The 27,874-nt window shown below is 40.7% G+C and overlaps 1 protein-coding gene across 1 annotated transcript in view; it reads left to right on the plus strand.

Annotated features, from left to right (window-relative positions):
- Positions 1-27,335, plus strand: part of LOC104367257 (tubulin polymerization promoting protein) — a 70,669-nt gene extending 43,334 nt beyond the window's left edge. Inside the window, exons 3-4 of the mRNA XM_042806803.1 lie at positions 4,690-4,843; positions 18,986-27,335. Of these exons, the coding sequence (XP_042662737.1) occupies positions 4,690-4,843; positions 18,986-19,180 (349 nt within the window). The 3' untranslated portion in view covers positions 19,181-27,335. The remainder of the gene's footprint in view (positions 1-4,689; positions 4,844-18,985) is intronic.
- Positions 27,336-27,874: the final 539 nt, after the last annotated feature.

The following is a 27,874-nucleotide window of genomic DNA, read 5'->3' on the forward strand; positions in this document are numbered from 1 at the left end:
TTTGGGCCCAGAGGGCAACTGAGCACTAGGCTGCTTGCTCCCCCCCCTTCCCCCTCAGGGATGGGAAGGAGAAGATAAGGTAAAGGGTTTGGGAATAAGATAAGGACAGGGAGGAGTGACTCACCCGGTTATGGTCACAGGCAAAAGACAGACTTGTTAGGGGAAGAAAATGGATATCAATTTAATTCAAATACTTACAACAACAATACTTAACAGACAGAGTAGGACAGTGAGAAGCATTACCACATCTTGAAAGCACCTTCTGCCAGTCCTCCCTTCTTCCCAGGTTCAGCTTTGCTCCTGATATCTCTACCTCCTCCCGACCAAGGGGGCAGGGAATGGGGGGACGTGCGTGCAGTCAGTCCCGCCGCTCCTTCTTCCTCAGGGCAGGGAACTCCTCACATTCTTACCCTGCTCCAGCGTGAGGTCCCTCTCATGGCAGACAGTCCTACACAAACTTTCTCTGACACAAGTCCATCCCACAGGCTGCAGCTCTTCCCGTGCCGCTCCAGCGTGAGTCCCTCCCTCGTGTCACAGTTCTCCCTGTGCCAAACTACAGCAGCGAGAGCTTCTCCCCTCAGAGCCCCGGCCTTCTCCAGGCACAGCCCCCTGCTCCAGCGTGGGGTCCTTCCTTCCATTGACCTCGGTGTTTCCATAGGTGTCTTCCTCACAACTCTTCCTCTTTCTCTCAGGTTCCCCTTAGGTATGTTATTGCTGAGGTGCAGCCACTGTTGCTCATTGATTTGGCCCTGGCTAGGGGTGGGTCCAACTTGGAGCTGGGGGAGCTTTGAGAAGCTTCTCACAGGGGCCACCACGGTAGCCCCTTTCCCTGCTACCAAAACCCTGCTACTCACTCAAACCCAGCACATCCCTTTAAGCCCTGGGAGGCCGCTCGAAGGGCTCCCCGGACCCTTCTCTTCTCCAGGCTGAACCCCCCCAACTCTCTCAGCCCGGCCCCCCAGGGGAGCTGCTCCAGCCCCCCCAGCATCTCCGTGGCCTCCTCTGGCCCCACTCGAGCAGCTCCGGGTCCTTCTGCTGTTGGGGGCCCCCGAGCTGGCCCCGGCACTGCAGGGGGGGGTCTCCCCAGAGCGGAGCAGAGGGGGAGAATCCCCTCCCTGGCCCTGCTGCCCCCCCTGCTCTGGCTGCAGCCCAGGTCACGGGTGGGTTCTGGGCTGCGAGCGCACGTTGCTGGGTCACATACAGTTTTTCATCCCCAAATCCTTCTCCACAGGGCATTTTTGTGGACATGGAGAGGGCTGATCCTGTAGCTTAAGTGTGTAAATCAAGAGCTGCGTCAGTTTGTTGAGAGACTTTGCCTCTGTCTTTTCTACCTACTCAGTCTGTTTTCTCCTCTGCATTCAACCTGTGACTGTACAGATAGAAGAGAGGGTAGGAGTATGCTGTCCTGAGTAGCAACGATGACAGCAGCTGCTCGCAGCTCTTTCAGACCTGTCTCTAGAGACAGGAGAGCTTGTAGTATTGCTACTTGCTAATTTAGATGCTATGGTACATGGCCTAGAGGTATTGGACAAGGCATACCAAAAGTGCCAAAACACCCGAGTTAATCAAGAGTTATATCCTTAGGGTTTTCCACAAGACTTGGGGCACCTTGCAACTGTACAGTTTTTGAGTTAATTATGATGCTTTTCAAATATGTTTGATAATGTTGTAATAGATGGGAGGGGAAGAGAGGATATTTTTGGAGTGTAGAAAAAGATAATGAATTTAAAAATTAAAGTTGCTTCATGTAGGAAAATTCTACTTGGGCTATAGTTCCAAAAATTCCTTTACTCCCAGTCCTATTTTTAGTGTCACTCCAATTAATGTATTTTGCTGGTAAACAATATCTGCCACAGTGCACATTTCTTTTTCTTTTGGGTCTAGCAGCAATACTACACTGCTTTTATATGTATCCCGTTTGTGATTACACCTTAAGTTGAAGGGAAAAAAAACTAATTTCCTTTCCCCACGTTTAGTGTGGCAGGGAAACGACCAAATGTGAGAGGTAGGAATGGTGATATCATAGACCAGATGATGTTCTTTATTCCTCTCATCATCCTTATGTATTTTTCCTTTTAATACAGAGGGAAAAAGAAAATAAAAATGTGCTCTTCTATTTGATAAGTGCGGAACCAAAAATTCAGCATGTGTTAATAAAAATAAAAGGAGTCAACATGAACTTCACCAGTTTTTTCTGAAAATGGTCATTCCCTTTCCCCTTGTGATGATCCTGACTGGTCCAAGCTAAACTATAGCAATCCTGTTTGGAGACTTCCAGGTAATCTATGTGCTACAGAAAATTGCATTTGAAAGGTCCGGATGTGAGACTTGTCTGTGAGTCTATAGCGAACAAGGGCCTTAGCGTGGTGTTAGGCTGAAGCTTTGCAGTGATTGCCGATGCTGTCTTTTGTGCATGAGAGTTAAACCAAAACAAAGTCCTGACCTCTTGACCGAGTTGAAAGTTCTTGGACACGTTGCATCAGAAGAGGGATATTAATCCTATTAGTGAGAATCCTGGGAAAATTCCAAATAATTGATTGTAGTTTATTCCATATGTCTTTCTGATTAATGAAATATTGGATTTATTCTTCATTTCCACTGTCATGATATTTTACTAGCTAATGCCATGAAATACTTAAACATATGCTTCACCTAAAGCAGACAAGTTGTTGCAAACAGCAAAGTTTGGTCAAAAACCAGATAAAGTTTAGTTCTGGCTAAAATAGGGAGTGTTGAAAATAAAGGACTCTAGTAATGAACAGTATGTGTTGAATTTTATTGTGAATAACCATTTTTCCCTTGTTTTAAAAACCTGGGATAAAATTAATTTTGTGTTTAATTAATTGAAATAGGAGTCATGTCGTAACTGGTGGTGTCTCAAACTGCGAGATCTCATTTCCCCCCTTTTATTAGTGGAGGCACCCTCTGACAGAAGGGGATTTACCTCTGCAAGTGTCTGAGAGAAGATCAAAGATAAATGGGTGATAGATTAATAGCTCTTCAATGTGGTGCTTGAATTAAAATTCGATTTCTATGCATAGTTTTTCTAGCCTGAGATGTCTGTTGCCAGTGCCCAGTTTCTGTATCTTTACATCTATCATTTATTCTTGTATAAACAGCTGTCACTGTTGAAAGGACTGGTCTGGGTTGTGTGGTGTAGTTTTCTTAGGGTTTGTTGTGGTTTTGGTTTGGTTTGGTTTTCTGATTTGCTTGAATTGTTCTCTAAATTGGCATAAAGAGATATGCTTAAGTGGCAAACAAAGCTTAGTAACATGGACTTTCAAATATTTCTCTGACTTTGAGGGTTTCATACTGTTGTGCGAAATTGAAAATATCTTCTGCTATTAAAGATGGTCCTGTTGAATGTTACATCAGTGTAAGTACCAGAACATATTTTAGAAAAATTTTCTATTTGATCTGTAAAATGTAGCTTAAAAAGTATGGCTGAATTTTGGTGTGTAAAATCCTGTTCTAAAGATCAGGGAATCTGTAATCTAATAATACAGGAAAAGATGTGCTTTTTGTGTGATAGAATTCAAAGAAACAAAAGATTTTATTTATTTTTTTTTTTTAATGGTGAATAATATCACTAGTGCTGTGGTCTCCTATCTGAACTTTAAAATGAGTAACACTAAAAATAGTTTTGTATTGGGGAAAAGAAAGGAACAGTGTGTATTCCACTACATTATCTCCTGCCTAAACTGAATATTTTAAAATGCTAGAAAACAGACTTGCATTAGTCCCCTTTTGGTTAATATATCTCTGTGATGAATGCTGAGTTTCTTAGTAAGAGTTTTATCAGTTGGACCCTTTTGGTCTGATGGGCGTAAAAGATCTGCAGGAATGACTGAATAAATAGATGTTTGTAAAGTGTGAATTTCCCACTCGTCAGATTTTGCACTGTACACTGCTATAGCAAAATCTTCTCCACTAAAAGTGGAGAAAAACCTAACTAAAAACCTAAACAAGTAATCTACTAGTGTGAAAATATGGGCTTCCTATTAGTGAAAACAAGTCTTCAGCTCTGAATTTCTGGGGGATTTAGGAGGTTATCAGACTGCTATTTTGTGTTTCCCATGAGCCTGTGAATGTTTTATGAAGGTGATGGTCTGAGAAGGAAAACAGGTATTGAATTTAAACGCATCACTTTAAAATTTGTCAGTCTTTAATAGAAGAGGAATTTCAAGTTTTTAAATGCTTTTCAATAGTTTGCTTTACACAAGAGTGTTATTCTTAATTTACTTGTGAATACATGAATAGTGACCTATGAATATGTCATAAACCAGTATTCAAAGAGGGTTAAAAAATATTAAATAACAAAACTCACCGAGACACTTCAGTTTTTGTCTCTTACGCATGTAGGCTTTTCAAGTGATCAACCAAATAAGACTACATTTGATTTGATGAGCTGCAGGCACTCTGACAGCAGGCCAGGCCCCTTTATTTCCTCTTTGTTCCTGAACATTCGTTGAGGGAAGTTTCTAAAGCGCTATCCTACTGATGTACATAAAAAAGAAAGCGATGTTCCTGGGATGTGTTTTGTTTGACACCATAAATGGGCTACATGGGTCTTCCTGGTCTGTAGCGGTTTTCTGTTGTTCAGTGTGGTAAACTGAAAGCATTCTTCTGTTCTTGGAATGTGTGTTGTGCACTCTTATAATCCCTTTCAATTTCTGTGTGCTTTGACAGGGGAAAGTCTTCCAGAACTATCACTTTTGAGCAGTTTAAGGAAGCTCTTCAAGAACTCTCCAAGAAGCGATTTAAAGACAAGAGTGATGAGGAAGCAGTTCAAGAAATATATAAACTAATTGAAGGAAAAGCCCCAATTATATCTGGAGTAACGGTATGTTAATGATCTAATGGATGGATTGTTCTCCTGTCCTTTGTTCTGCTGCAGTGTTGTTGTATTCACCTGCTTCCCGCTACAGTCCCCAAATCCAACAGTGTGCCTGCCTCCGTGGGCCTGAAGGCAACGACTGTGCTGAGCTGAAGGGGGAGAAAGGAGTGTGTGGCAGCAGAGTATTGCACTCCTGGCTATTCTTCTGTGGCCCGGTCGTTGCTTCTGCTAGGAACTGTAGTACCACCTAGCAGCACGGTCAGGAAAATTCAAGGAGAGTTCTTGTGTATGGTTAGAACATAGAAACATTCGTGGAGAACGGTGTATCCAAATCGGAAAGAGTAGAAGGGAATTAAATTTAGAACCTCGTTTAACAGTTCCAAGATGTGTGAAATACCAAAAAGAGTAAAGCAAAGACATCCTAAAATACATTTAATACACCATGCGGATCCCAGAACTCTGGAAATCTGGGAATGATTATCATGTGGTCTGGTCTTTGTTTTTGTTTGTTCCAAGCCTGCCAGAATTATAACGTCCTTTCTTTTTCTGTTTGTTATTTCTGAAATATTTTCATTAAGCTTTATATCTGAAAAGGAAATTATAAAGCCTAGTGTACATAAGTTTGGTTGTCCTTTTAAATGCTCAGGTTAGGCAAGATTTTACCTTGTAGTTTAGGAGATACCAGAGTGTTTACCATCGACTTGAGTAGTCCTGCCATTTTAGTTCATCTACTTAAAATTTGTGATCCTCCCAAATTTTGTTTGTAGAGCTGTGAATGAAAATAGAATTGTAAGTAATCTTTCTGGAAGTTGGTTTTACACAAATGAACAGTGGAAATGTCAAGTAGAGATTTTGAGTTATACAATTTGTCAGAGTTTTACAAGATTTTGTTTTATTACTCTTTCATTTGAAACAAGTGGTGGTTTTGATACAGACTTAAAATAATGAGCCTTTCTTTTTATCCTTCACTCTTTGAATAACTTGTTCATCTACCCAGGGATTCTCCCTTTGCATTGTGCACATTCTCCTAGGCCTCACTCTTGGTTCCATTTTCAGTATTTCAGCAGTCAGGTATTGAAATGACCAGTGGCTGCTGATAAGGGAATGGCCTCTTTCTGCGTGGCTGGCCGGGTGGCGAGGGAGCTTTGCAGATGCAGGGTAGTATCGTGTAGGTGCTGCAGAGGTGTACAAATGTGCCAGTAGCAGGGGGAGAGGAATGGAGGGGGAACATGCAACCTCAGTGTGGGGCTTGCCTGTACTCCTGTTGTATGCACAGTCCTGGGGAGAGCTGGAGAAATGAGGAAGAAATAGTGGGAGAGTGGGTGGGATCACAACACTCTCTCCTGCTTGCTGGCACAGTAAGGAGCAGGGGTCAGAGCTTAGAGGGAGGGAGATTGCAGGCTGGGGGTGTGTGTGTGGGGAAAAATCCCAAATTTTACGTTTGTTTTATTATGGTAATTGAGTTCCTGGGTGGTAAAAATTACCCAAACGGTTATTAAAGGCTTTAAAATAAATAAATACACAACCACTCTCCACCCAGCAACCTGGGAATGCAGGTATGAAATCTGTATACAAGCATTCTGATGCTTTGTTTACTTGGGGCAGTCTGTGACCTGGAAATTTTAAGTTGGACTGCTTTCTATATGGTTAGACAGAGTTACATGAAGCTTTGCTTAAACTGTTGTAGGATAACTCAGTCATGCCATGTAGTGGGTGCCCTGCTCTGTATAGCTCTGCTTGTAGATTTGGTGCAGGTTCAGTCAGAAGACTTCAGTGTGACTACTGACACATTTATCTAAACGTATTAGGGAGGGAGTTGAAAGACTGATTAAGTGAGGCTTGTAGACAAGTATACTTCGACAGCATTTGGACATTTTTGTGTCTTACGTTTTGTGCTCTCTGTTTAGGGCTGGGGGCAGGGCAATACATCTGTACTGAATGGCAGCCTGGGGAAATCACTGCTTCAGCACGATGGTTGGAAAGCTTACTTTCACATCAAACAATCAGGATTTTAGTGTATGTTATGAGAGATTTTTTTGTTTTGTTTTGTTTTGTTTTTCTGTTTATTTTTTCTTCTCCTTCAGAATGTTGTAGAATTACAAAAATCCCTGCTTGTGGTTCATGTGGTTGAGAAGGCTCAGCAGCCAGACTCTGAAAGTGAGAAATTCTGGGCTGCTTTCTAATCTGCAACGGAAGGTGTATGGTTGGCTTGGTCACACAAGGAGAAAAACAACAGGCAAGTGATAGGGGTTAATTAAGGCTTAGCTTTATTAGCTCGTTCAGTAGTGAACTGGCAATAGAATATACAGTGAAGGTGGTATATCTTTGGCAGTTTCCAATCAGACATTTAAATGAAGTCTAGAGCCTTTTAGTTGCCCTCACTCCTATACAAAGTCTACAAGAACACGACCAAGGTTTGTGCTTTTCCTGTACCAAAAGCTGTGTGCTGTAATTATGTTGAATGCATTTCTATACCTCCTGTGGAACAGATATTTGCTTTGGTCATTGATGGCTCTTAAAATGAAACCAGCTGAACCTCAGTGTATATTCAGCAGTGCCCCTGACATAGAAACGTAGAATAAATTCAGTTGGAAAGGATGTGGGATGATCTCATTCAAGCTTCTGCTCACAGAAAGGCTAGCTTCAAAGCTAGATAAGGTTGCTTAGGGCCCAGTCCAGTCAAATTTGCTGTGAAGCTGGTGTGGGTGGCAGAGCAGTACAGCAGCGGTGGCACTTTAAAAGCTAAGTGATGGGTGCTCAGGGTGATGGTGATGTGGGCAGGACTGTATTGTCACAAAAAGGGACCTGTTAGGGAAAGAGCAAGGAATCCAGAGTGCAGCCCACAGAGCTCAGCAAATAAGGCAGAGCAGTTGTTGTAGCAGGAGTGCAGAGAGGCTCAGAAATTCCACTCAAGACTATGTGGCTCTGCTTGAACACTGTACAACGATGGTCTTGATATGCTGCAGGATACACTGTCCAGCACATGGCCATCTACTAAGATCTAGTAGTAGTCCACAGGACTACCATTAACACATCAGAGTCCTTGGCTTCCGAGGGGAGGAGCCCTCTGTCCTGGTCCTGTGCTGCAGAGTGTTCCTGCCTCTCCCTGCAGGTCAAGGCGGTGATGGCCTCTGCTGCTGAGGGCTACTGAGCAGGGATGGAAAAAAAAATCTAATGAAGTGGAGCAAGAGTGTCTTTGCAAACTAGGCTTGCTAATCTGTTGAGGAGAGTGTTAAACTGGGTATGGAAGGTTACCACAACCCGAAGAGGAGAGGTCATAAGGGGCAGAGCAGATATGTCAAGGTGACAAGTTTAACAAGGGAGGCTTTCACCCTGCCGTAAATGTAGCAGGACCTGGGGCCCATCTCAAATGCCCGTACACAGAAGCACATAGCATGGGAAACGAGCAGGACAAATTAGTTGCAGAGCTCTGACTTCACTGGGATTCTGGAGGTGTGGTGGGATGGATCTCCTGGTGGGAGTGCTGGAGTGGATGGATAGAGGATCCCCAGGAAATACAGTGAGAAAAATGAGGAAGAGGGATTGTGATCTATGTAAAGGCTCAGCTTGACTGCATATAGCTTTGTCTTGAGGCAGGTGACAAGCAAGTAGAGAATTTACAGGTAAGGAGAAGAGTACAGACCAGCACAGATGATGTTGTAGAAGGCATCTACTACAGACCTACTGGTCACGAAGAGGAGATAGATAAAGCCTTCTTTAGGCAGTTGGAAAAAACCTCACAATCCCAGGCCTCTGTACTCACGGGTACTATTAACCAAGCTAAAATGACTGGAAGTAAGCAATCCATAAGATTTCTAAAATTACCTTAAAAGTTTTTCTTAATGTGGAGGATGAATGATTCAAGGAGATACTCTGGACCTGTTATTCACAATCAAAGGGAAGAACTGGTTAAAGATGTAAGATCTGCGACAGCCTGGGCTGCAGCAACCAGGTGACTGTGAAGTTTAAGATCCTGAGAGGAGATGAGCAGCAGAATTACAAACCTGGACTTCAGAAGGGCGGATCTCGGCCTGTTGAGTTCCCCAGAGGCGGCTGCCCCGGAGGGCAGAGGGGCCCGGGAGAGCTGGTTGATCTTCAAGACAGCTTCCTCGGAGCCCAGGGACAGCCCATTCCCCGTGCAGGCGGTCAGGCAGCACGGCAACAGGCCAGTGTGGGTGGACGCGGAGCTTGTGAGCGAGCTCAGGCACAGAAAGGGAGCACGGGGGAGGTGGAAGCAGGAGGAGGCTGGGTGGGAGGAGTGGAGCCCATCAGGCCCGCCGGGACCTCATCGCTTTCTGCGATGAAATGGCCGGCGCTGTGGGCAAAGGGCCGTAGTACACGCTGACTCTGGCGAGGCCTTGGGCGCGGCCGCACCATCGCCACAGCGGTGAGCAGTGGGCTGGACAGCGGGCTGGCAGCCGGGGAAGCAGCTCTGGGGGTTGTGATGGAGAACGGGAGCCAGCAGCAAGTCCTCACAGTGCCTCGGTCGTGGCGGCGAGGAAGGGCGGCCGCATCCCGGCCTGCAGGAGCAAACGGGGGGGCAGCAGGACTGGGGAGGTGACCCTTCCCTTCTCTTTGGCCCTTGTATCGGGAGTGCTGTTTGCAGCCTGGGGCTCCCGGGCCTCGGGGAAGAGATTGATACACTGGAACAAGCCCAGCACAGGGCCACCAAGATGGTCAGGCTGCTGCTTACGGTACTGCATAACTGTGGCAGGAAAAAAAGGAAGTTTCTTTGTGTTCCTCTATAGACTGTAGCAATTAACTTGCTGTTCTGAAGTTAGAGCAGAAATTTTGTAGGAACAAAGCATGTGTGTATGTATATATGTTGTTTGACTCCTAAAATAAGGACAAGTGCTAGAAATCATCCATTTTGTAAAGAAGATCAGTATACCATAAATGTTGTAATTAAGCTATATTTAATCTGCCTATGTGTATAAAGCTGCTAAAAGAATTAAAATGTGGTCTGCTTAGGATGTACTGCTGGTAAATGGAAGCATGCCACATTTGATGCAGTTTTTCCTTCCACCCTTTTTTTTTTTTTATTTTTTTTTTTTTTTTCAAATAACAATGGGTTGACTTGGGAGACCCCAGTTCTTGTGTTCTTCTCATTAAGTAGAAGTTTAAGAGGACTTTTTTTACAACTGAATCAGAACGATTCTCATTAAAGACTGGTTGTAACAATAAATTGAAGAAGGATTCACCAACACTCCAGCTTAAAAAAAAACAAATGTGAGTCTGTACCATCTTCCCTATTCTGTTTTGTCTTCACCACCAATAGGAATGTAAAACTCTTCCTCAGAGAAGTGTTAGCACATTGTTTTCAACTTTGTGGAAGGCCATGCTAATCAGACTCCTAGATCCCATGATGTGTAGTTGCTTGGAGTCCAGAAATGCTTGGGAGCTGGAGCCTGGGGCTAATAGTGCAGAGGAGGAGAAGAAAGGGTCACTTGTAAATGGTAAGTGTGCAACACACGATCTGACCCTTCAGGCTGGGCGCTGCATGGTCTTATCTTGACAGAATTAGACCTGGGCTGGGCAGGTTTAACTTACTGGTTAGAAATTGTTTCTGGAAGTGATGTCCGCATCCAAGGCGCTTTCTTAACGTACTTTGGTCTTGCTCTGGCAAGACTACTAGTTGGTGAGAAGGTTTAGGTGCTATACGTAGAGTTAGGAGTTGCAGTGTTTAAACACCCAAGTGGTGTTACTGGAAACTGCTCCTTTGAAAGTCATCACCCTGATAATTAAACTGGCATTACTTACCACTTTCTGGTTTTATTGAAGTAGAGTATCGCTTTCTTTTGTGTGTGTGTGTGTCTGTGCACACTGAAGTGAAGAAACATGAATGAAATGCAAACTTCTTTTTGGAGTTTGATCTCTGTTTCCTGACTTTCTGCAGGTTGTTTTAATGCATATAGATGTGTTTGCATGAATTTAAAAACACAGAAACAAAAGTCATATAGGTATGGAGTCGTGATATAATCCCCCCAAAGGGGAAGAACTTTCCCTTGGAGAATTTTTTTTTCCATTTCATAGTCAGCTTTAGGTTCTCCTTCTTTACAAAGGTTCTGGATGTAACCAGGAAATAAATAATTTTAAAAACCTTGCTAAAAATTGTAACAGCACTGGTGCTGATTCTGGAGGCTCCCAGAATGTTTTAATTACATAAATCTCTGTGGCAACCTTTTCTAGGAAGAAATGCTGTTAGTAAAGTTTTACAGCTGAAAGAGGGAATGCTGGAAGCCGTTCAGTTTGGGTGAGGAACTGGGGAAGGTTGACTGCAGTTGGCAGAGAGCATCCAGGAGGGCCATGGCTAAGATCTTTGTCCTTCTGGTAATGAATAAGAGCAGCACTGTAGCTCCTGACCAGCACTGGGGTTTTCAGCAGGGTGAGCACCATAAGAAAGGAGGAGGGAGGCACGTGGCACTTGCTAAGGGTTTCAGGCTTTAAAAAGACTCTACAGCTTTCACTTCCTGTCTTTGGTACGAAGGCTGTTTCAGGCAGACAGAAGTTGGAACGTGGGTAATTTGTAATTTGGATGAGATGTTGGATTTTTTGTTTTGTTTGTTTACTCTGGATGGGGTTAGACATTGGAATGAGTTGCCCAGAGATGCTGTGGAACCCCTGTCTTTGGAGGTTTTCATGACTTGACTGGAGCAGTTTCTGTGCAAGCTCATTTGAGCCTTGCTTTGAGCAGGTGTTTATGTTGGATAAGGACTCATATGCAAAAGTTCCTTCCAACCTAAATTGTTCTATGACTTTATGATTTTAAGTTTTTGATAATTTTCAGCGGTAGTGAATCCCCAGTCTTTCTGGATAAGCCATTTTTATGCTTGACCAACCATAGTGGTGGAGAGTTGCCATGTGATGTGAATTTCCATGTGTCTAGTTGGAATTTCCCATCTTCCAAATCATGCCCATTATCTTTGGTTTTGAGGTTTTTTTGAGCAGGATATTTTTTTTTTTTTTTGGCTATGTACTTCTGAACTGGGTCTATTTCTAATATAACCCCTCTATCGAGGATGGGAATAAGGTTTGCCTCCCCTCTTTTCATTCTCTTTTGAGTCTGAATAAACACATTTCTGTCATCTTCTTGTATGCCACATGCTCTAAGCTCCTCCTCGCTCTCTTAGTAGCACTTCTCTGTGAACACTGAGACAAAGCGGGAAAAATACTGAATTGGTAATAAAAAATGCATGATCATTTTAAGTTAGCAAATCTACTGGTCTAAATAAAATTCCTATTTCCTATAGTTGCTTTGGAGTCTGTGGCCTGTTCTGATCTTCTCTGTAAGGTTTTGGTGTGAGCGAAGGTTCAGCTGAAAGAGGCAGAAGGCATGCATACCTTTCCTGACTCACCTGAGGTGTTTCCATGAACGTGAAGGTCATGTTACCACATCTTTGGTTGGAAACTGATAGTGAAAGAGCAACAGCCATTTTAAAAATACTTTTTTAAGGTTAGGGGGAGCACAATGGTCCAGAAAAATATCTAAAAATACAAGCTTGGTGGGTGAAGAGGTCTTTTGTCAGTGATTGCCTCTTTTGATAGAGGCAAAGACTGAAATTGTAGCTGCTGGCCTGGGTTAATGGAAATAACTGAGTGAAGGGAAGAATGGTCAGTCTTGGAGAATCAGGAGTCTTGATATTTGGTGTTCCAAACTGAGTTTATAAAGTGTTTATATTTGACTTGGTTCTTCTAAGTAAAAGTTTTCTCTTAAAGAGAAAGTTTTTTTTAAAAAAATAAAAATTTTAAGTTCATGTGCATCTTCTGTGATATGCTAACTTTGTGGTTACCTGTATGTGCAAACAAGAGAAGGAAAATGTAGGTTTTCTGTGGGTTCACAGAAAGGAAAGGAGGAGATTGGGTCCAAGTAATTTATTGCCCTTAGGAAAACATAACTGGAAAGATTATGTAACTTACTCTAGATAGCAATTCTGCTTGAACTGTTTACTATACCACAAGACAGAATCATTTGTCTGTGATTCATTGTAAAAAAGAAGGGAGAGTTTTGACTTGCTAAGATGGAAATTGTCCTCATCCAGCCCATTTTGCTGTTCCCTATATTTCTTCCTACATTTTTCCTCACTGATGAGGGATGGTCAGCTCCCCCCACACCCTTATTTTTTTGCCTTTTTATTTATTTATTTATTGTACCTGTGTGTAATTCGTAATGAACAGCTGGGTTGCACAGAAGAATGAACTCCCAGCTACCCTTTTAATTGTTTTTGCCCTTGTTCAATTGTCAGTTTAGTGTCTGTAGTTGGTTTTGTTGTTCATAAACAGAAACAGCATTTTGATAAAAGCAAGCTGGGTGAACATTTGGTTCATAAAGGCAGTTCACTAAAAATCAGTCATCAGCTCATGGAGGAATCTTTGAGTATACTTGTCAGCTGAGGACACTGGAGGTGATGGAACAGCTAATCCTAGGAAACATTTCCAGGCACATGAAAGTCATCAAGAGTAGTCAGCATAGCTTCACCAAGGGGATGTCATTCTTGACCAACTTGATAAACTTCTACAATGAAGTGACTGGCCTGGTAGATGAGGGGAGAGCAGTGCATAGTGTCTACTTGGACTTCAGCAGGGCCTTTGCCATGCTCTCCTATAAGAGTCTCGTAGCCCCTCAAGCTGTTGCTATAGGGTCTGGATGAGCAGACAATGAGGTGAAAACTGGCTGAGTGGCCAGGCCCCGAGGGTGGGGATCAGTGGTGCAAAGTCTAGTTGGAGGCCAGTAATTAGCAATGTACCTCAGAGGGGGCACACTTGGTCCAGTCCTGTTTAACTGCTTCATTAGTGATCTGCATGATGGGGCAGAGCGTAGCCTCAGTGAGTTTTCTGATGACACAAAGTTGGGAGGAGCGGCTGGTAGGTCATCCAGATGCTGCCGTTCAGAGGGACCTCAACAGACTTGAGAAATGGGCTTGCAGGAACCGTGGGAAGTTTGGCAAGAAGTGCAAAGTTCAACACCTGGCGAAGAACAGCCCCACACACCAGTACGTGCTGGGAGTCACCCAGCTGGAAAGCAGGAGAGACTGAGAGAGCTGGGACTCTTTAGCCTGGAGAAGGCTCAAGGGGAAGTCTCATCCATGTATATAAATACCTGAAGGGAGGAGGCAAAGAGGACGGAGCCAGGATCTTTTCAGTGGCGCCCAGTGACAGGACAAGAGGGCATGGGCACACACTGAAACACAGGAGGTTCCCTCTGAACATCAGGAAACACTTTTTTACTGTGAAGGTGACCAAGCACTGGCACAGGTTTCCCAGGGAGGTGATTGTGTCTTCAGCCTTGGAGATACTCAGAAGCCATCTGGACGTGGTCCTGAGCAACTGGCTCTAGGTGGGGAAGTGGGGGTTTGGAGCAGATGACCTTCAGAGATCTCTTCCAACCTCAACCCTTCTATGATTCTGTGATATATAGTACCACTATCTGCTTCTGGTTGAGGAGTCCAAGACAGACACAAAGTCCTTGTGTATTCTACTCTGTATTTACAAAGGCTTTTTTGAAAGAAAACACCTTAGCAGGATGCTTAGATTGCAGAGGCCCTTCTGTGTAATATTCACACAGCCTTAAAGAAGGAGTAGTATTTTCTTTGTAATGGATTTGCATTCATCATAAGAAACATAAAAGGAGAAGAAAAAGCAGGAATGGGGTGTTCTGCATAGCCTTATGGTGGCATTTCATTATCTCTTATCTTTTATATGGATGTATCAGTTCAGGGAGCGAGAGCATGTTGTACAAGGAATTAAAATTGCTTGAGTTTTGTACGGTTGGAAACAAAGTGAGCCTCCCATTTCATAGAAATTGTGCCAGATAGTAACCAGGAGGGATTGCCATCTTCCAGTTGTAATGTCCTGTCACGTGTGGGAAGGGATGCCCCAGTGACTTCACATGCAACTTAGGAAAAGGCAGCAGTTCTTACTCAGATAAAAACGATTTGGAGAAAGAGAGTTTGCCTTGCAGCTTCTGTCTTGATGTTCATGTCACATACGGTGACTCCTGTGATGCAGGAAGCATTGATCTACCCTGGGCTGAAAGGAGAAAGGGTGTGGGATCACTGTTTTTCTGGAGTTGTGGTGTTCATTGTGCTGGGGCTGTAGGTTTCATTTAACTGTTTTTCAGGACAAAAGGATAGTATTTTTTTAATCTGTGGTTTTAATTTACCTTTACTTAGAATGTTGATGTTTCTTTCTCCCTGCACGTATACATACTAACTTTCAATTAACAGATATGAAAGCCAAAGATCTGAACCATTGTCCCAAGTTGTCTGCTAAATAAGTGATTTTTTAAATTTTTTTTTTTATTTTTTTTTAGATATGTCAAAGGGGTGCTAAACCATACAGCTGTTTGTTTGGGTTTTTTTTATTTCAACCATTTGCTGCATTGCTGTTGCACTGGGAACACACTTAGCTCTAGCAGATGAAGAATGAGTTATAAAAGAATGTTTTCATATTGGCCCTAGTCCAAGCCTCACAGTCAAGCACGAAGACGTGTGTGCCAAATTGGTTACGTTTTGGCACACGCACTGCATCCCCTCAATGTGTGGGACACAGGGGACAACAGATGCTCGCCACTGAAACTTCACTGTGTCTCCTGGGTTCTTTATGACTGACAATGACATACTAGTTTTTGGATGGATGTTTCACGACCTTTAAGAGTCAGTAGTCATTACAGACTGGTGCTTTGCTTCTGGATCTTAGTTCAGCCTCCATAATTTGTAGGCCAAGCTGTTGCCCATTCTGTTTTCCTTGTTGGTTTGAAATGCGTCACTGTTTTCCCAGTAGCCTAACAGGAAAAGGAAAGGCTTACGTGGCACGCTTCAACTTTGCTGCTATCATCTTGTTGTTAGGATGCATCTTTTTTTTTCTGGTAAGTCATCTGTGTTGTGGTCTTATCAGAATGCAGGCTGTCTTGGTATAAACAACACGTTCTTCAAGTTTACCACTGGGAATGATGTCCTGGGAGTAATTTCCTGGGAATGGCCCTCCTTATTGACACAGGCCATTCTATTAATCCTCATTTTACTATTTCTTCTTGTGTGTTAACATGTGTGCATTTCCTTTCATATTGTCATTCATGTTCATCCTTCATACTTCCATATTCATACAAGTCTTAGTATGTCTGTTATAATTATGTTACTGTACCAAAGTTCTTATTTATTTTTATTGTAATTTGGGTATTGAGGCAAATTTCATACTGAGCATGGCACCCCTTTGAAACAGAGGAGCAGAAGCTGTAGTCCTCCTTTTTCCAAATAGTGATTAAATTTATCATTAGAAATTCTCCGAATAGGAGTCTGTCCTGAGAATTAATTTGGTAAAGGAAAAGGCAGTCAACTAGAATTTCAGAGACTTCTCTCTACATGCACATTTAGAGAAAAGTGATTTTCTGTAAAGTAGTGGTGATGCAATACAAGAAAAGTAAATATGTGTTAAGTTTAATTAACTTTATACTGAATATTGCCTCTGTCTTGAATTTGGAGTATTTCCATGTTTACGGTACAACACTGGTAACATCCTGTGGCTTTTAGCAATAGTGTTGTATAAATAGAGCAAACTTTAGTCCTTTGATTATATGATAAGCTTTCTTGCATCTTCTGTAGCAGCTTCTCCTGATGTTAGAGACAATGGAAGATACATTGACAAATATTGTGCCCTAGCTTTTCCCTTGCTGGGTTTCGTGGGGAGAGTCACAGATGGGATCTTAATTTTCTTAGTAAGTTTGTAAAGAACACACAAGAAGCTTGCTAATAGTTAAGAAAATGCCTTTAGTAAGAAGCATCATATATTCTTTTGGTGGGAGAGTGGTCTAATAATAATTTAAACAAGCAAACAGGCGTAAGAAACTTCCCACATGTATTCTGTCCTACAGTCAGCCTCTATTAATGTGCTCCTGCAGTTGCTATGTCCCGCAGGGATTTTAAAAAGAAAATGAAATGGGGAGCCTGTGTATTTATACAAGTTAGGTGAGACATAGGTACTGCCCACTTCTATAGATGCTTCATGGTTCAAAATGGGTGGTGGGTGGAACAAATCAGGCAAGCAGTCTGTTAGTTTGTCTTCAACTGGTGGCAGTCTTCTTGTTCATGAACACCACATAGCAGAAAACACTACACCACATAAAAGCTTATTCCCACCTGTTTGTGCTGGAATTTTGTTCAAGGTACGAGCCCCCATGTTTCCCTTCACCTACTGAACAAAACAGCGATTCACAGGTAAGATTTAAAATAGCACAGAATTCTCAGTGCCTGTGCCCAGGGTGAAGCTAACAGGTTATGCACTCTTACAGAGTGTGTGACTTTGTTTTCCTCGAGCTGTCAGAGTAATTTCCAGTGGCCAGACAATCCTTTGGGTCTGTTGTGTGACTGTGTGTACAACCTCTTCAATTTACTAATAACTTGAGGAGCAGAAAGAATAAATTCTCAGCTGGGCACCAGACCAGTAGTTTTTACTTTGCTGCTTTTGATGTCTCAGCTTATATATTTTTATTGTATTTTCATTTTACCTAGCTGGGCTGCTAGCACAACTACTGATCACAGGGTGTATTTTTTTAAATTACTGTGAATACAGGTTTCCTGGTTATAAGGTGATAGCAGGCCAGTGTGGACAAGAAACCTGGATGTATTAAGAAGCAATAGTTTTTCCTAAGCATTGTCTTAATTTCTGTTTTTCAATATAGAAAAATAACGACTTCTGCAAATAGTACTCAGAGACTGCAAAGCAAAAGTCCGTAAAGGTCATTCAATAATGCTGTTTTGAGAAATGAATGCTCCAGTGGTCATTTTCTTTCAGATAGTGACAGAACTCACACCCCCACACCACCTTTCCCTTCAGAGCCTTATGCAACGCTGCAGAGCAGTGCAGTATTGCATGTGCCACGTGGTGGGTATGTTTGAAGGGAGAAAAGCAGAAGTTTACATCCTGACATTCTCATTAAGTAGTTATGTATGTGGACAGGTTCTCTCAAAACAGCTTTTATTTAAATGGTGGGGAGGACGCGTGACTTCCACAGTGTACAGATTACAGCATTAATTCCCAGTCTAACTGAATCCAAGTATCCTGCTCCTCTTGGTACACATTCAAGATTCTCTTCCAACTCTCTTAATGTTCAGCATTAAAAGGTGTTTGATGTGTGTCGTCCTATGTGTTACTTTGAAAGCCTGTTTGTTAGGTCTCATTAATGAGCATTTATTTGCACTGAGGATGGGTAGAGGGAGAATGAGGTTTTTGATGAAAGATGGTTTCCGTGAGCATCACTTCACTGCAGTGAAGCCCGTGTCACTTTTGTCTCTAAAATGCATCCTAACAGGGTGGAACACATAAGAAAGATGCCCAAATTTTATCAGTCTTTGTTCATCATAGCTCCATTTCCACTGCTATGCAAAAATCTTTTGTGTTTTCCTTTCTCCTTTAGTGCCCTTTCTCTTCTGATTTTAAAATGTAAACTTAAGGGTCAAAGACACTGCTCCCAGTCCAAGCACACAGGTTAGCGTGCTCCTATACTGTTCTGTGAAATATCTTTTTCTCTCTGTTTGTGTAATCACATTTTCTTCATCTCCATGACAGCAAAACTTTGACTTTTAAGTAGCCTGATAGGACTCACTGGAAGCAATGTAGAGGAAAGTCTTTGCTCAGTGCCATTTCATAGACTGCTAATTTGCTAATATTGAAAATAAATTTCAGTCCATCTAGTTAGTCACTTCTCATGAATCCTTGAGTTTAGAATAAATTTGTCTCTTGAAGCAATAAATTCTAGCTGTATTGGTTTGCTTTCTCTATACTGGTGGAGCCAGGCTTTTATGCTTGGATGTTGACGTAATGGACTTTGAACATGACTGTTCCCTATGACTTCTTCCTAACTTTGGTGCTTGGAACTTTATTAATCATTAGAAGTATCTCATATTGAAAGTCTCTTCCAAAAGTTTTTGGTATGACTTGCTCTCTTTTGTTCTTGGCTATAAGTTTATTATCATTGTATGTAATGGCAAGAAACAAACATTTTTTTGTATTCTTTTGCTGGAAATTAGTAGATATTTATGTAGTCTCCATCATTATCAAAGATTTAAATGTTGATAGAGTGTACAAATATCTGCATTAAGAATAATTGATTTCTGATGAATTTTTCTTTTTTTTTTTTTTTTTTTCTTCCAATAGAAAGCCATTTCATCTCCAACTGTATCACGCCTTACAGATACATCAAAATTCACGGGTTCTCACAAAGAGAGGTTTGATCCCAGTGGGAAAGGAAAAGGCAAAGCTGGCCGAGAAGATCTGGTGGATGCTTCAGGATATGTATCTGGCTATAAGCATGCAGGCACATACGATCATAAAGTACAAGGAAGCAAGTAAGGCTGAGGGTTTACAACACAGAGGGAGAAAGAGAGGGGGAAAGAGAATATATTTGTAAGAATGATGTAGATGAATCCCACATGTTTTGGTTATTGTGAATGCTAAGACTATGTTGTCAAGAAGTTGTTTTCAGGAACTGGAACTGATTTCAACATCTGCTGAGCTACTTGCAGCACAAAGCCACTTCATTACATTCCTCATGCGTATATTGGCAAAAAAAATAAATATATTGGTACAAAAAATACATCGTTTTGTTGGGCTTTAGACAACAAAAAAAACCACCAAAGTCAAGAGCAGTTATACCACACTGTCAATTCAAGCAAAAGATCTCAAACATTCCTAAATGTCCAGTAGCCCTGAGGATGTCGAAGAGAACCTCTTGAAAAGAGGGTCTTTGATAGCAGTCTTTCTGAAGAATATCCCATTATTTATGCAGTTTGATTTGACTACTCTTTTGGTGCTTTTTAAAAATGTCTTATATGGGATCTGGCACTTCCCTTAAACCATTCAACAATATACTGTTGGGGAGTAAGTGGTTGAAATATACAAGGTGTTAGCCTGTAAATGTCATACACCACTCATGAAAAATTGAAAAAAAAACAAAGGCTATTTCTAGAACAATATAGGTTCTAAAGTATTTTGTGTCAACAGAAAGAGATGGAAGATACCAGCCCTTACTTTCCTCCTGTCTATACTTTGTGCTTGTTACTGTGTGTACTGTAGCATGACTGGCTGGATTTCGATGGAGTTACTGTACTAACCTGAGAGGTGAGGGGCAAGACATTACTAAAAAAAGTCTATTAAAGCTTTTTGCAGTCTGTTTTCAAGTTTGCACTGCCTCACATTTGAAATTAAGGGGGCATTAAGCTAATAATGCTTTAAAATACTGATTATGACTAAACACTGCCAATCAAATTGTTATTAAGTGAACGTTATTATGCACATACATTGGCACATATTCCCTTTAAGCTATAACATACATAAGGAAAGTTCACGATCCCTTGGAATAAGGACATTTACAATTCATATCCATGTAATTTAGGTGCAATTTGCCCACAAATATATGCTATTATGACTGGGCTACATTTTATGTGTTAGATTTGCCAGAAGCCAGGGGGTTTGATTCTCTGTTCACTTTTGCTTCCTAACTTGGGAGTAATAGTATTGATGGGAATGGCTTTTCACTGCTATAGAAGGAGAATCAGTTCCACAGGCTTAGGGTACAGGCAGCTGTGTGTGACCTTCCTGGGGCCCAGAATGCCAAACCAGCTTAATAGGAATAAAAATAACTAATTTTTTATGTTGGTTAAGAAGGAGAGAAAAAGCGGGTCCAATTTTTGGCAAGAGCTGAACAAGTAACCCTAATGTATTACTCTGCTTCTCTCAAATTATGAAAGACAAGATTTGCAGTATTCAAAACCAGCTGCTAGCTGTTCTGCTTTGCTTTCTTTCAAAAAGAGCTCATGCACTGGTTTTCATGTTTGACTCTGAATAAAGGTTAATAAATTTATTGCTCTCCACCCACCTGTATCAGCATCTCACTTGGTGTACATCAGATTTAGCGAGCAGTGTGTGCCACCATGTGCCGTGCAGGTCAACAGTCAGTTTTTGGCCAGTGTCTGGAAACGGAGCACTGGTTTTCAGCCCTTAAACTGTTCATGTTTTGTTTTTCTGACATTGAATGGTAGCCTTTCTTCTAACTTTGTCTCCAATGACCCTTTGAGCCCATACATCAGCCTGAAACCAAAACAACAATAGCAAACAAAGACAAGGACTTCCTTGTGGACTTGGAGATTGTTTTGTTTGTTTATAATTTATTTCGGGTTTTGTTTTGAAGAGGGAGGGAGGTTTGCCAAAACTCAGCACATGTTCTTGTAAAGATTTAAATGGCTTTTCCCATGGTTGGCTCAGGTTACCTGGGAAGATTTTTGACGTATGCAAGGATGCTTCAGGATGAGAGGCATCCAGCTTTGTGAAGCCTTTCCAAGTGTTAACTATTGTTCTTGCAGAAGAATCTCAATGGAATGGGATATTATCCACTTCTGTGTTGCACTGGTGACCTGTCACACTGAGGCAGAAGAGAGTATACTGTGATACCAATGATGGTTAAATTATTCCAGCACAGTAACAAACTGTCTAAATGCAGAGAACATTCTTCTACATCACTGGTACCTGTGCACCTGAAGAAGGCGCCAGGATAGTCCTGGGTTTTATGAATAAAAAGACTAAGCCTCTAACCCTTGATAAATCCTTCAGCTAAGTTACAGGCAAAACCAGTGTCCCTGTTCTTCCTGTTGACTCATGACTCACTGGTAGCTGAGAAGATCTGGACCCAGCCCAAATGAAGGGTGAAGTCCAGTGTACCGCCAGCCTTGGCTGGTGCATCAGGAGACACTAAACCGGAGGTGCCCAAGTGACAGGCTTTCTCAAGTACCGAAATAGTTGAGCATCAGTAATGCCAGATTGTTGCTACACAGGAGGAATGATAGGTTAGGAAGGTTTTAAGGTATAACTAGGTTTTAAGTTGCTAGTTCACAGAGTGAGAAAGACCAGCAGACTCATAAAATAGAAGGCATGCAAAGGAATTGAGAATACGGGCAGATCCAAGCTAGCCCTAACTAGAAATTGAGCTACTCTGTTTGCTTAGAAGAGGAACCAGCTGGGGTTATGCCAGAGTTTACTTTACGTTACTTGTACAGTACAAAATCTACTCCATGAACCAAAACACTTTGTATGGACCTGATGCAAAGTTCTTTGAAATGCTTTCAGTGGTGCAATAAGCTTTGGATCAGGACCCGAGGAGGTGTTTCAGATAGCAGTACTTTATTTTGAGGAACACAATTCATTGTTTCTTCTTCGTTTCCACAGTTGGATAGTTTAAAAATTCAATCAGACAGATACATTGAAAAGGAATCATCCTGATACAACAGTGACAAAGGGAAGTTGTGACTGGAAGGAGAGTACTTTGGAAAGATTTTTCTCTTTTACTACACTTGCTGTGGAAGATAAGGGCGCCATATGCAGCTGTGCATTAGGGGTTCAACCACCTACTTAAGCTCTTACTTTTCCACTGATACATGTAGGAAATAAAGAGCCTGAAGGCTACCTTGAATGTTAGCCATAAGTTCCAGGCCTGCTTGGGTATGAGGCAAAGTACATTTTCTTGTTCATCTGCCATTCCCTTGACTCTCAGGGCAGCAAGTACAGCTGGTGTCTCAGAGGTGAGGGGAAGGGGTAGCTCAGGAAGTCCAGGACATGCCCCATTTTCAACCCTTGAAGTGTTGTAGAGCATCTGCTCTTCCTGTGCTCCAGACTGTAACTAAATGTCATGTCAGAAGTAATGACACGGGTACCTAACAAGCTCTACAAGCATCTCCTTTTTTGAGCATCTCACCTCATTCCCTTTAATCACTCCATGTGCTTTAGTTACTTGTTGAGAGTTTTGCAACAATCTTATCGATATGGAAATATCAGAAACAAAAATGACTGTACTGCTTGCTGTGGCTGTCAAAGCTACCACAATAGTGTTACTGAGAAGCAGACATCAAAAAGCATACATTGCTTCAGCAGTTGTATGTGAACAGTTGTCATTAATTGTAATCAAATATTTGGAATCCCAAAGGAAATCTTGAACATTGGACAGTGGCTAAGGTCTAGCCTTTTCTAAAGCTACAATATTTCTTATCTCTTTTTCACTTTAGGGAAGAAAAAAGGAGATTTCAAAACTACTCATGTGTCACAACTTGTGTTTTTCATTAGCATAGACATTATCCTTCAAAGATATTTTGGATTGAAGTATGATATTTGCCATGTGTTTTACTGACCTTACCTAAATTAAAAATTCCTCTGACAATTTTTTGGCATTATAGAAAGCTTTGTTCATGAATTAGCATTTCAGTTACCCATGTTTCCTTCTGTTGGCTCAATTAATATTTCTTTATGGTACCTGGAACTAGCCAGAACTAAAAGGCAAATGACTGTTACAGGTTTGGCTTGCAAGTAATAGGTATCCCAGCCATATGTAACCATCTGTAGAGAAGATCCTTGTGTATCTTTCTCCAAAACCAAAACTTCAAAGTTGTAATTGATAGGCTTTTTCCTTAAGGCTTGTCATAGTTATAAAATAAATTTTAATTAATTGTGCCTGCATGTATGATAGCCAAACCATGACGCTGCCTTTCAGTGATGCATGTATTCTGGAGGCATGTGCCTGTCATCCATGAATAAGAATTCTCTGTTTGCACTGGCCAAGAAACAAACCTTTAACCTTCATGATAGAGTAACTGTAATGTGTTGCACTAGTACCTGTCCTCTTAACTGGCTGTTAGCCTTGCGTGTGTGCCAAAGTAGCTGCACCTTTGTGTACGTTGTTTGTAGTGTGAATATTATGTTCTTGGCTTGTCTCTTAGTTGGTAGTAAGTAATATAATACACAAAAGTTGTACAGGTCTGTGTGTGCTTACACATACTCTTTGGATCCAGCTAAGTAATTAAACCATATAGATGTTGGTCCAGACTCTAGTCCCGCAGCCAATGCTGTTCAGCTTGGCCAGGTGGTGACACTGCCGTTCTCCCTCCATAGCATGAAGGTAAAGATCTAAGGAGGCTTTTCTATTTTTACATGTTTACCATGTTCCTATTTCTGGGGGAAATCACTATTCGGTGATTCTAACATAGGCTGGGTGTGATCAAAAGAGTTTCTCTGTAGTGAGGAAGTAGGAGCGAAAGAGTCAAGGTGAAAACAAGATTTCCTCTCAGTTCTCCCAAGAGACCATTTAAAATTATGCCCTGCATGGGCCCTGTGTTTTCCTTTGCCCCAACTTTGTGAAGCAAGTTGACACTTGCTACATACACACGCAGTTGTTCCTTATCAGTTAGGAAGTACAAAATCATGGTCTGTTGAGGTGGGAACAGGAAACAGGGCTGTTGTACAATACCCATGGACTTGAGTCTTGCATAAACCTTTATAAAATTAAATACCTGAAGCATAATGACAGATCTCAAGCTTGTGTGAAATTCTCACAGTCTGGAGTGCCTCAACTCAGTACAAGTGTACGTCCTGTATTTGGAGTGTTTGCCCATAAAATAGAATTTAGACATACAGTTACTCGTTTTGTGCACCCAAGTGCCCATTTGGCTTACCTAATATAAGCTGGAAATGATCGACTGGGATGTTCTTTTTAAGTCTTCAGAATCCTAAAACTAGTGAGACACCTTTAGTTGCATTCATGCTTGCTCATTAAACTCAAAACCAATGCTTTGAAAGATGTCCCAGTTAAGAATGGTGCTTCAGGAAGCTAAAGAATATTGCAGATAGAACCTCCATGTCTTAATTGTCCAAGTAATTTGATTTTGCAGGGAGAAATAACTGTAATATATTTGGTATTTTTTCATGGTTTTCAGTATATTACCTTGGGTATATTGCTTCAAAATCCATATGGAGAAGGTGGATTTCAAAACAACTTTAAGATATAACTCTTTACTTTGTTTTCAGAAAGCATTTGAGTTGGCTTGTTTCATTCAAACTAATTGATCATCTACTCTAGGTAGACTTTGGCAAGAATAAGCCTAATAATAAATAAAAGGGAAAAAACCCAGCCTATTTCCTGGGTATTCTTGACAGACATTTGCAATGTTGGTAGTCTGAAATTATTTTTTTAAAAATAAATTCTCTTTCGGAGTCATACACACACACACAAACGTGTATGCACATGTGCACTACGTTGGGACGTATATACATGAGTGGCAAGACTACAGAAAAGCCTCCCCCCCCCCCCCTTTTTTTTTTTTTTTTAGTCTTACATACAGAAATTGATATTGAAATGCCCAACTGACTATATTCCTACTGTATTCCATTGCAGGTAACAGCCTGTTAATTAATTTTCAAATATAGTTATACAGCATCTCTTTTCCTGAGTTACTGTAAAGCTTACAGCACTGTACAAAGTAAGTTTTGTTGTAAGCATTTGTAAAGGTCTTAAAGGTAACACTCATGATCATTTGCCCTCCAGTTATTTTTAGTCAAGACTTTTCTATTACTTTGCACATTTTTCAGAACAGATCACAAACGTGAATAAAGTTACACTCAAGTAAATTAAAAGTGTAGCCCTAAAAATACACTCACACTTCACCCATCTTCACATTTTGATTGGGAGCTATATTATGGATGATCAACAAAATAAGAAAAAGATGGCAATCTGTACCTCCACAATGGTGAATTATTTTAAGCTCCAGTTTACATCAGATAACGTTTCTGTATGCTTGCATTTGCTAAAATTCTATTTTTAAACACAGTAATTAAATAATGTGAAATAATGCAGCCTGGCCTCTGTTAAATCGGGTTATATTAATGCAGCTGAAATGCTGTATGTCTGCAGTATTCATGCTAAATACACACTAGCTCTTTACAAACGCTTTGTGTAAGGTCAGTTAACCTACAAACTCTTCTGTCCCATTTAAAATTGTGTCAACAAACTACTTTTGTTAGAGTTGTAGTGTATGAAATGGCAAGGTCATAGACAAAAACAAGTTAGAGGATGCTGCGAAAGCGTTTTTGTGTTTATCTTTGTGCTGGGTTCAAAATATATCAGCTTTGGCTAACTATTGCAGCAGGGAAAATATTTTGTATAATGCTTATAATACAAAGTAATTTGTATTTACATTCTGTAAAGCAGAGAAATGGTTGAAGTTGGATAAGTATATTGAAGTATATTCTTAGCAAGGTTTTATGTTTCACAGATTTAAATATTACAGGAGAAATATATATTTATACAGAAGTATAATTTTTGAATGTTTGAGGTTGGTTTTCTTCAGTCATGAACCATTTGTTTATCCACATTATTCCTTCGCTAGCTTGTTTATCTGTCCATGTTATTCCAACATCCATTTCTGATTTGGTTTAGGTATTTTGATTCTTTGTTTGCACAAATCTGGATGTGCATGCTGTCAGGACCTGATCATACGGTGTGGCGGCAACGCTGTTTTGTCTTTGATTACCTAGAGCACTAATAAAAATGTAATTGTTAAATAGTTGTAATATGGAGATAGGTCTTGACATAGTCTTCCTTGGAGCACTGTACAGCATGACAGAAACCTTCAGTGAATCTTAATATTTCTTCTTCTTATTTTCATTTGTCTTTCATCTTGGTCCAGAAAACCAGGAAGCTGCTGTGTGCTAATAATTGCCCGCGATATTTATAATTGCAGGCATTGCAAACATTAACATTCAGCTGTACTAGCCTCTACTGTGTTCACTGTGAAATTTTCAACACGGTAAAAATTTTACATGATCATTAACCTTACAAGTTTACTTTTTTTTCTCACTAATTTAACACTGAACCTTTTTTTTTTTTTTTTTCGTTATTGCAGATGAACAACTTGAGCATAGCAGTTCTTAATCTTAACTATAATAGATAAACGTATCCTAAGCAAAGATTTTTAACCACTTGATGAAGGGGGGCCAGGCACCATCCAGTGCAAAGCACGCCGGGCAAAATCTTATCCCCACTGCAGTCAGTGCCAAAATTCTAACCAGTGTTAGCAAAAACGGAACCATCGTTACCAAGGGGTTAATATGCTTAGTAACCGTGCCAAGAGGTGATGGGGGAGCACAACAGTGATTCTCTATTTCCATATCTTTGTTTCTGTTAATTTAAAACTACTACTATTCAATCTTTAAAATAAGTAAAAGAAACTTGAAGGGGGGATCATATACTACTAGTTTGTACTAGGTTTTTTCAGGAAAAGGAAACAAATTTATATATATATATATATGCAATATATTTTTACACTGTTTATTAATGCTAGAAAGTATTAAATGTATCACTTTATCAGTGTGAATGTTAAAGTAATGACAATGTTATGGATGTTTTAAACCTTATAAAGTTGTCTTGTTAAATTCTAAACCCACATTAACAATGGAAAAGCTACTTTGTCTACAACATTATTGTTGATGTTTTAGGGAAAAAGTACAGCAGTTGTTTGATTAGCACTGTAAAAGCTTGGCTTGAAAAGTTGTAGTGAAATCCATATTGTAAACACCATTTTTTAAAGCATAGCTTCTCATAAACTATGTTACTGCTGTTGACTGACTGTATAAAATTGTACCTTTAGTTGGTAAAGTGATCAATAAATGTGTTACTGCGTCGGTTCCTGGATTTCTTGAAGTAAATGGTATTTGCTGGTAAGCTATGTTACAGTTTAGATGTTAAGCAAATTACTAATGAATGTTCAAATTACATCAAAATACTCTCTGAACATCCAGCTCTCTGGTTCTGAGCAGAATATATTTCTTCTTTAGCATTTATTTTCCTAGTTTTAATAATGAGTAAAGCTGACCATTAACACTTTGAGAACTCTGGTATGATCCTCGAATAGTCAGGATGATAGTGGTCCATCAAATGAGATCTGTCAGGGATTGATTTCCTCTTCACTAGCTACTTAACATAGATTGGTCCTCAGTCACAAAAGCCTGAGTTACTTCTCTCACCTTCTCTGGGTGATGTTGAAAATGTTTTACTTGCAAGAAAAGTAATTTGCTACATGGAACTTTGTTTTAAGGATGTTAAATTCAAAGGAAAATATGGACCTTTTATCCATAAATAACAATATTTTTCGGCTTCCTAGTAGCAATAATACTATGGTTTTTCAAGAAGCAGAAGACTAAAGATACTTAATTAAATTCAGAACATCATAA

Source organism: Tyto alba, unplaced genomic scaffold, assembly GCF_018691265.1.
Source record: "Tyto alba isolate M040663 unplaced genomic scaffold, T.alba_DEE_v4.0 Super-Scaffold_48, whole genome shotgun sequence".
Classification (NCBI taxonomy): domain Eukaryota; kingdom Metazoa; phylum Chordata; class Aves; order Strigiformes; family Tytonidae; genus Tyto; species Tyto alba.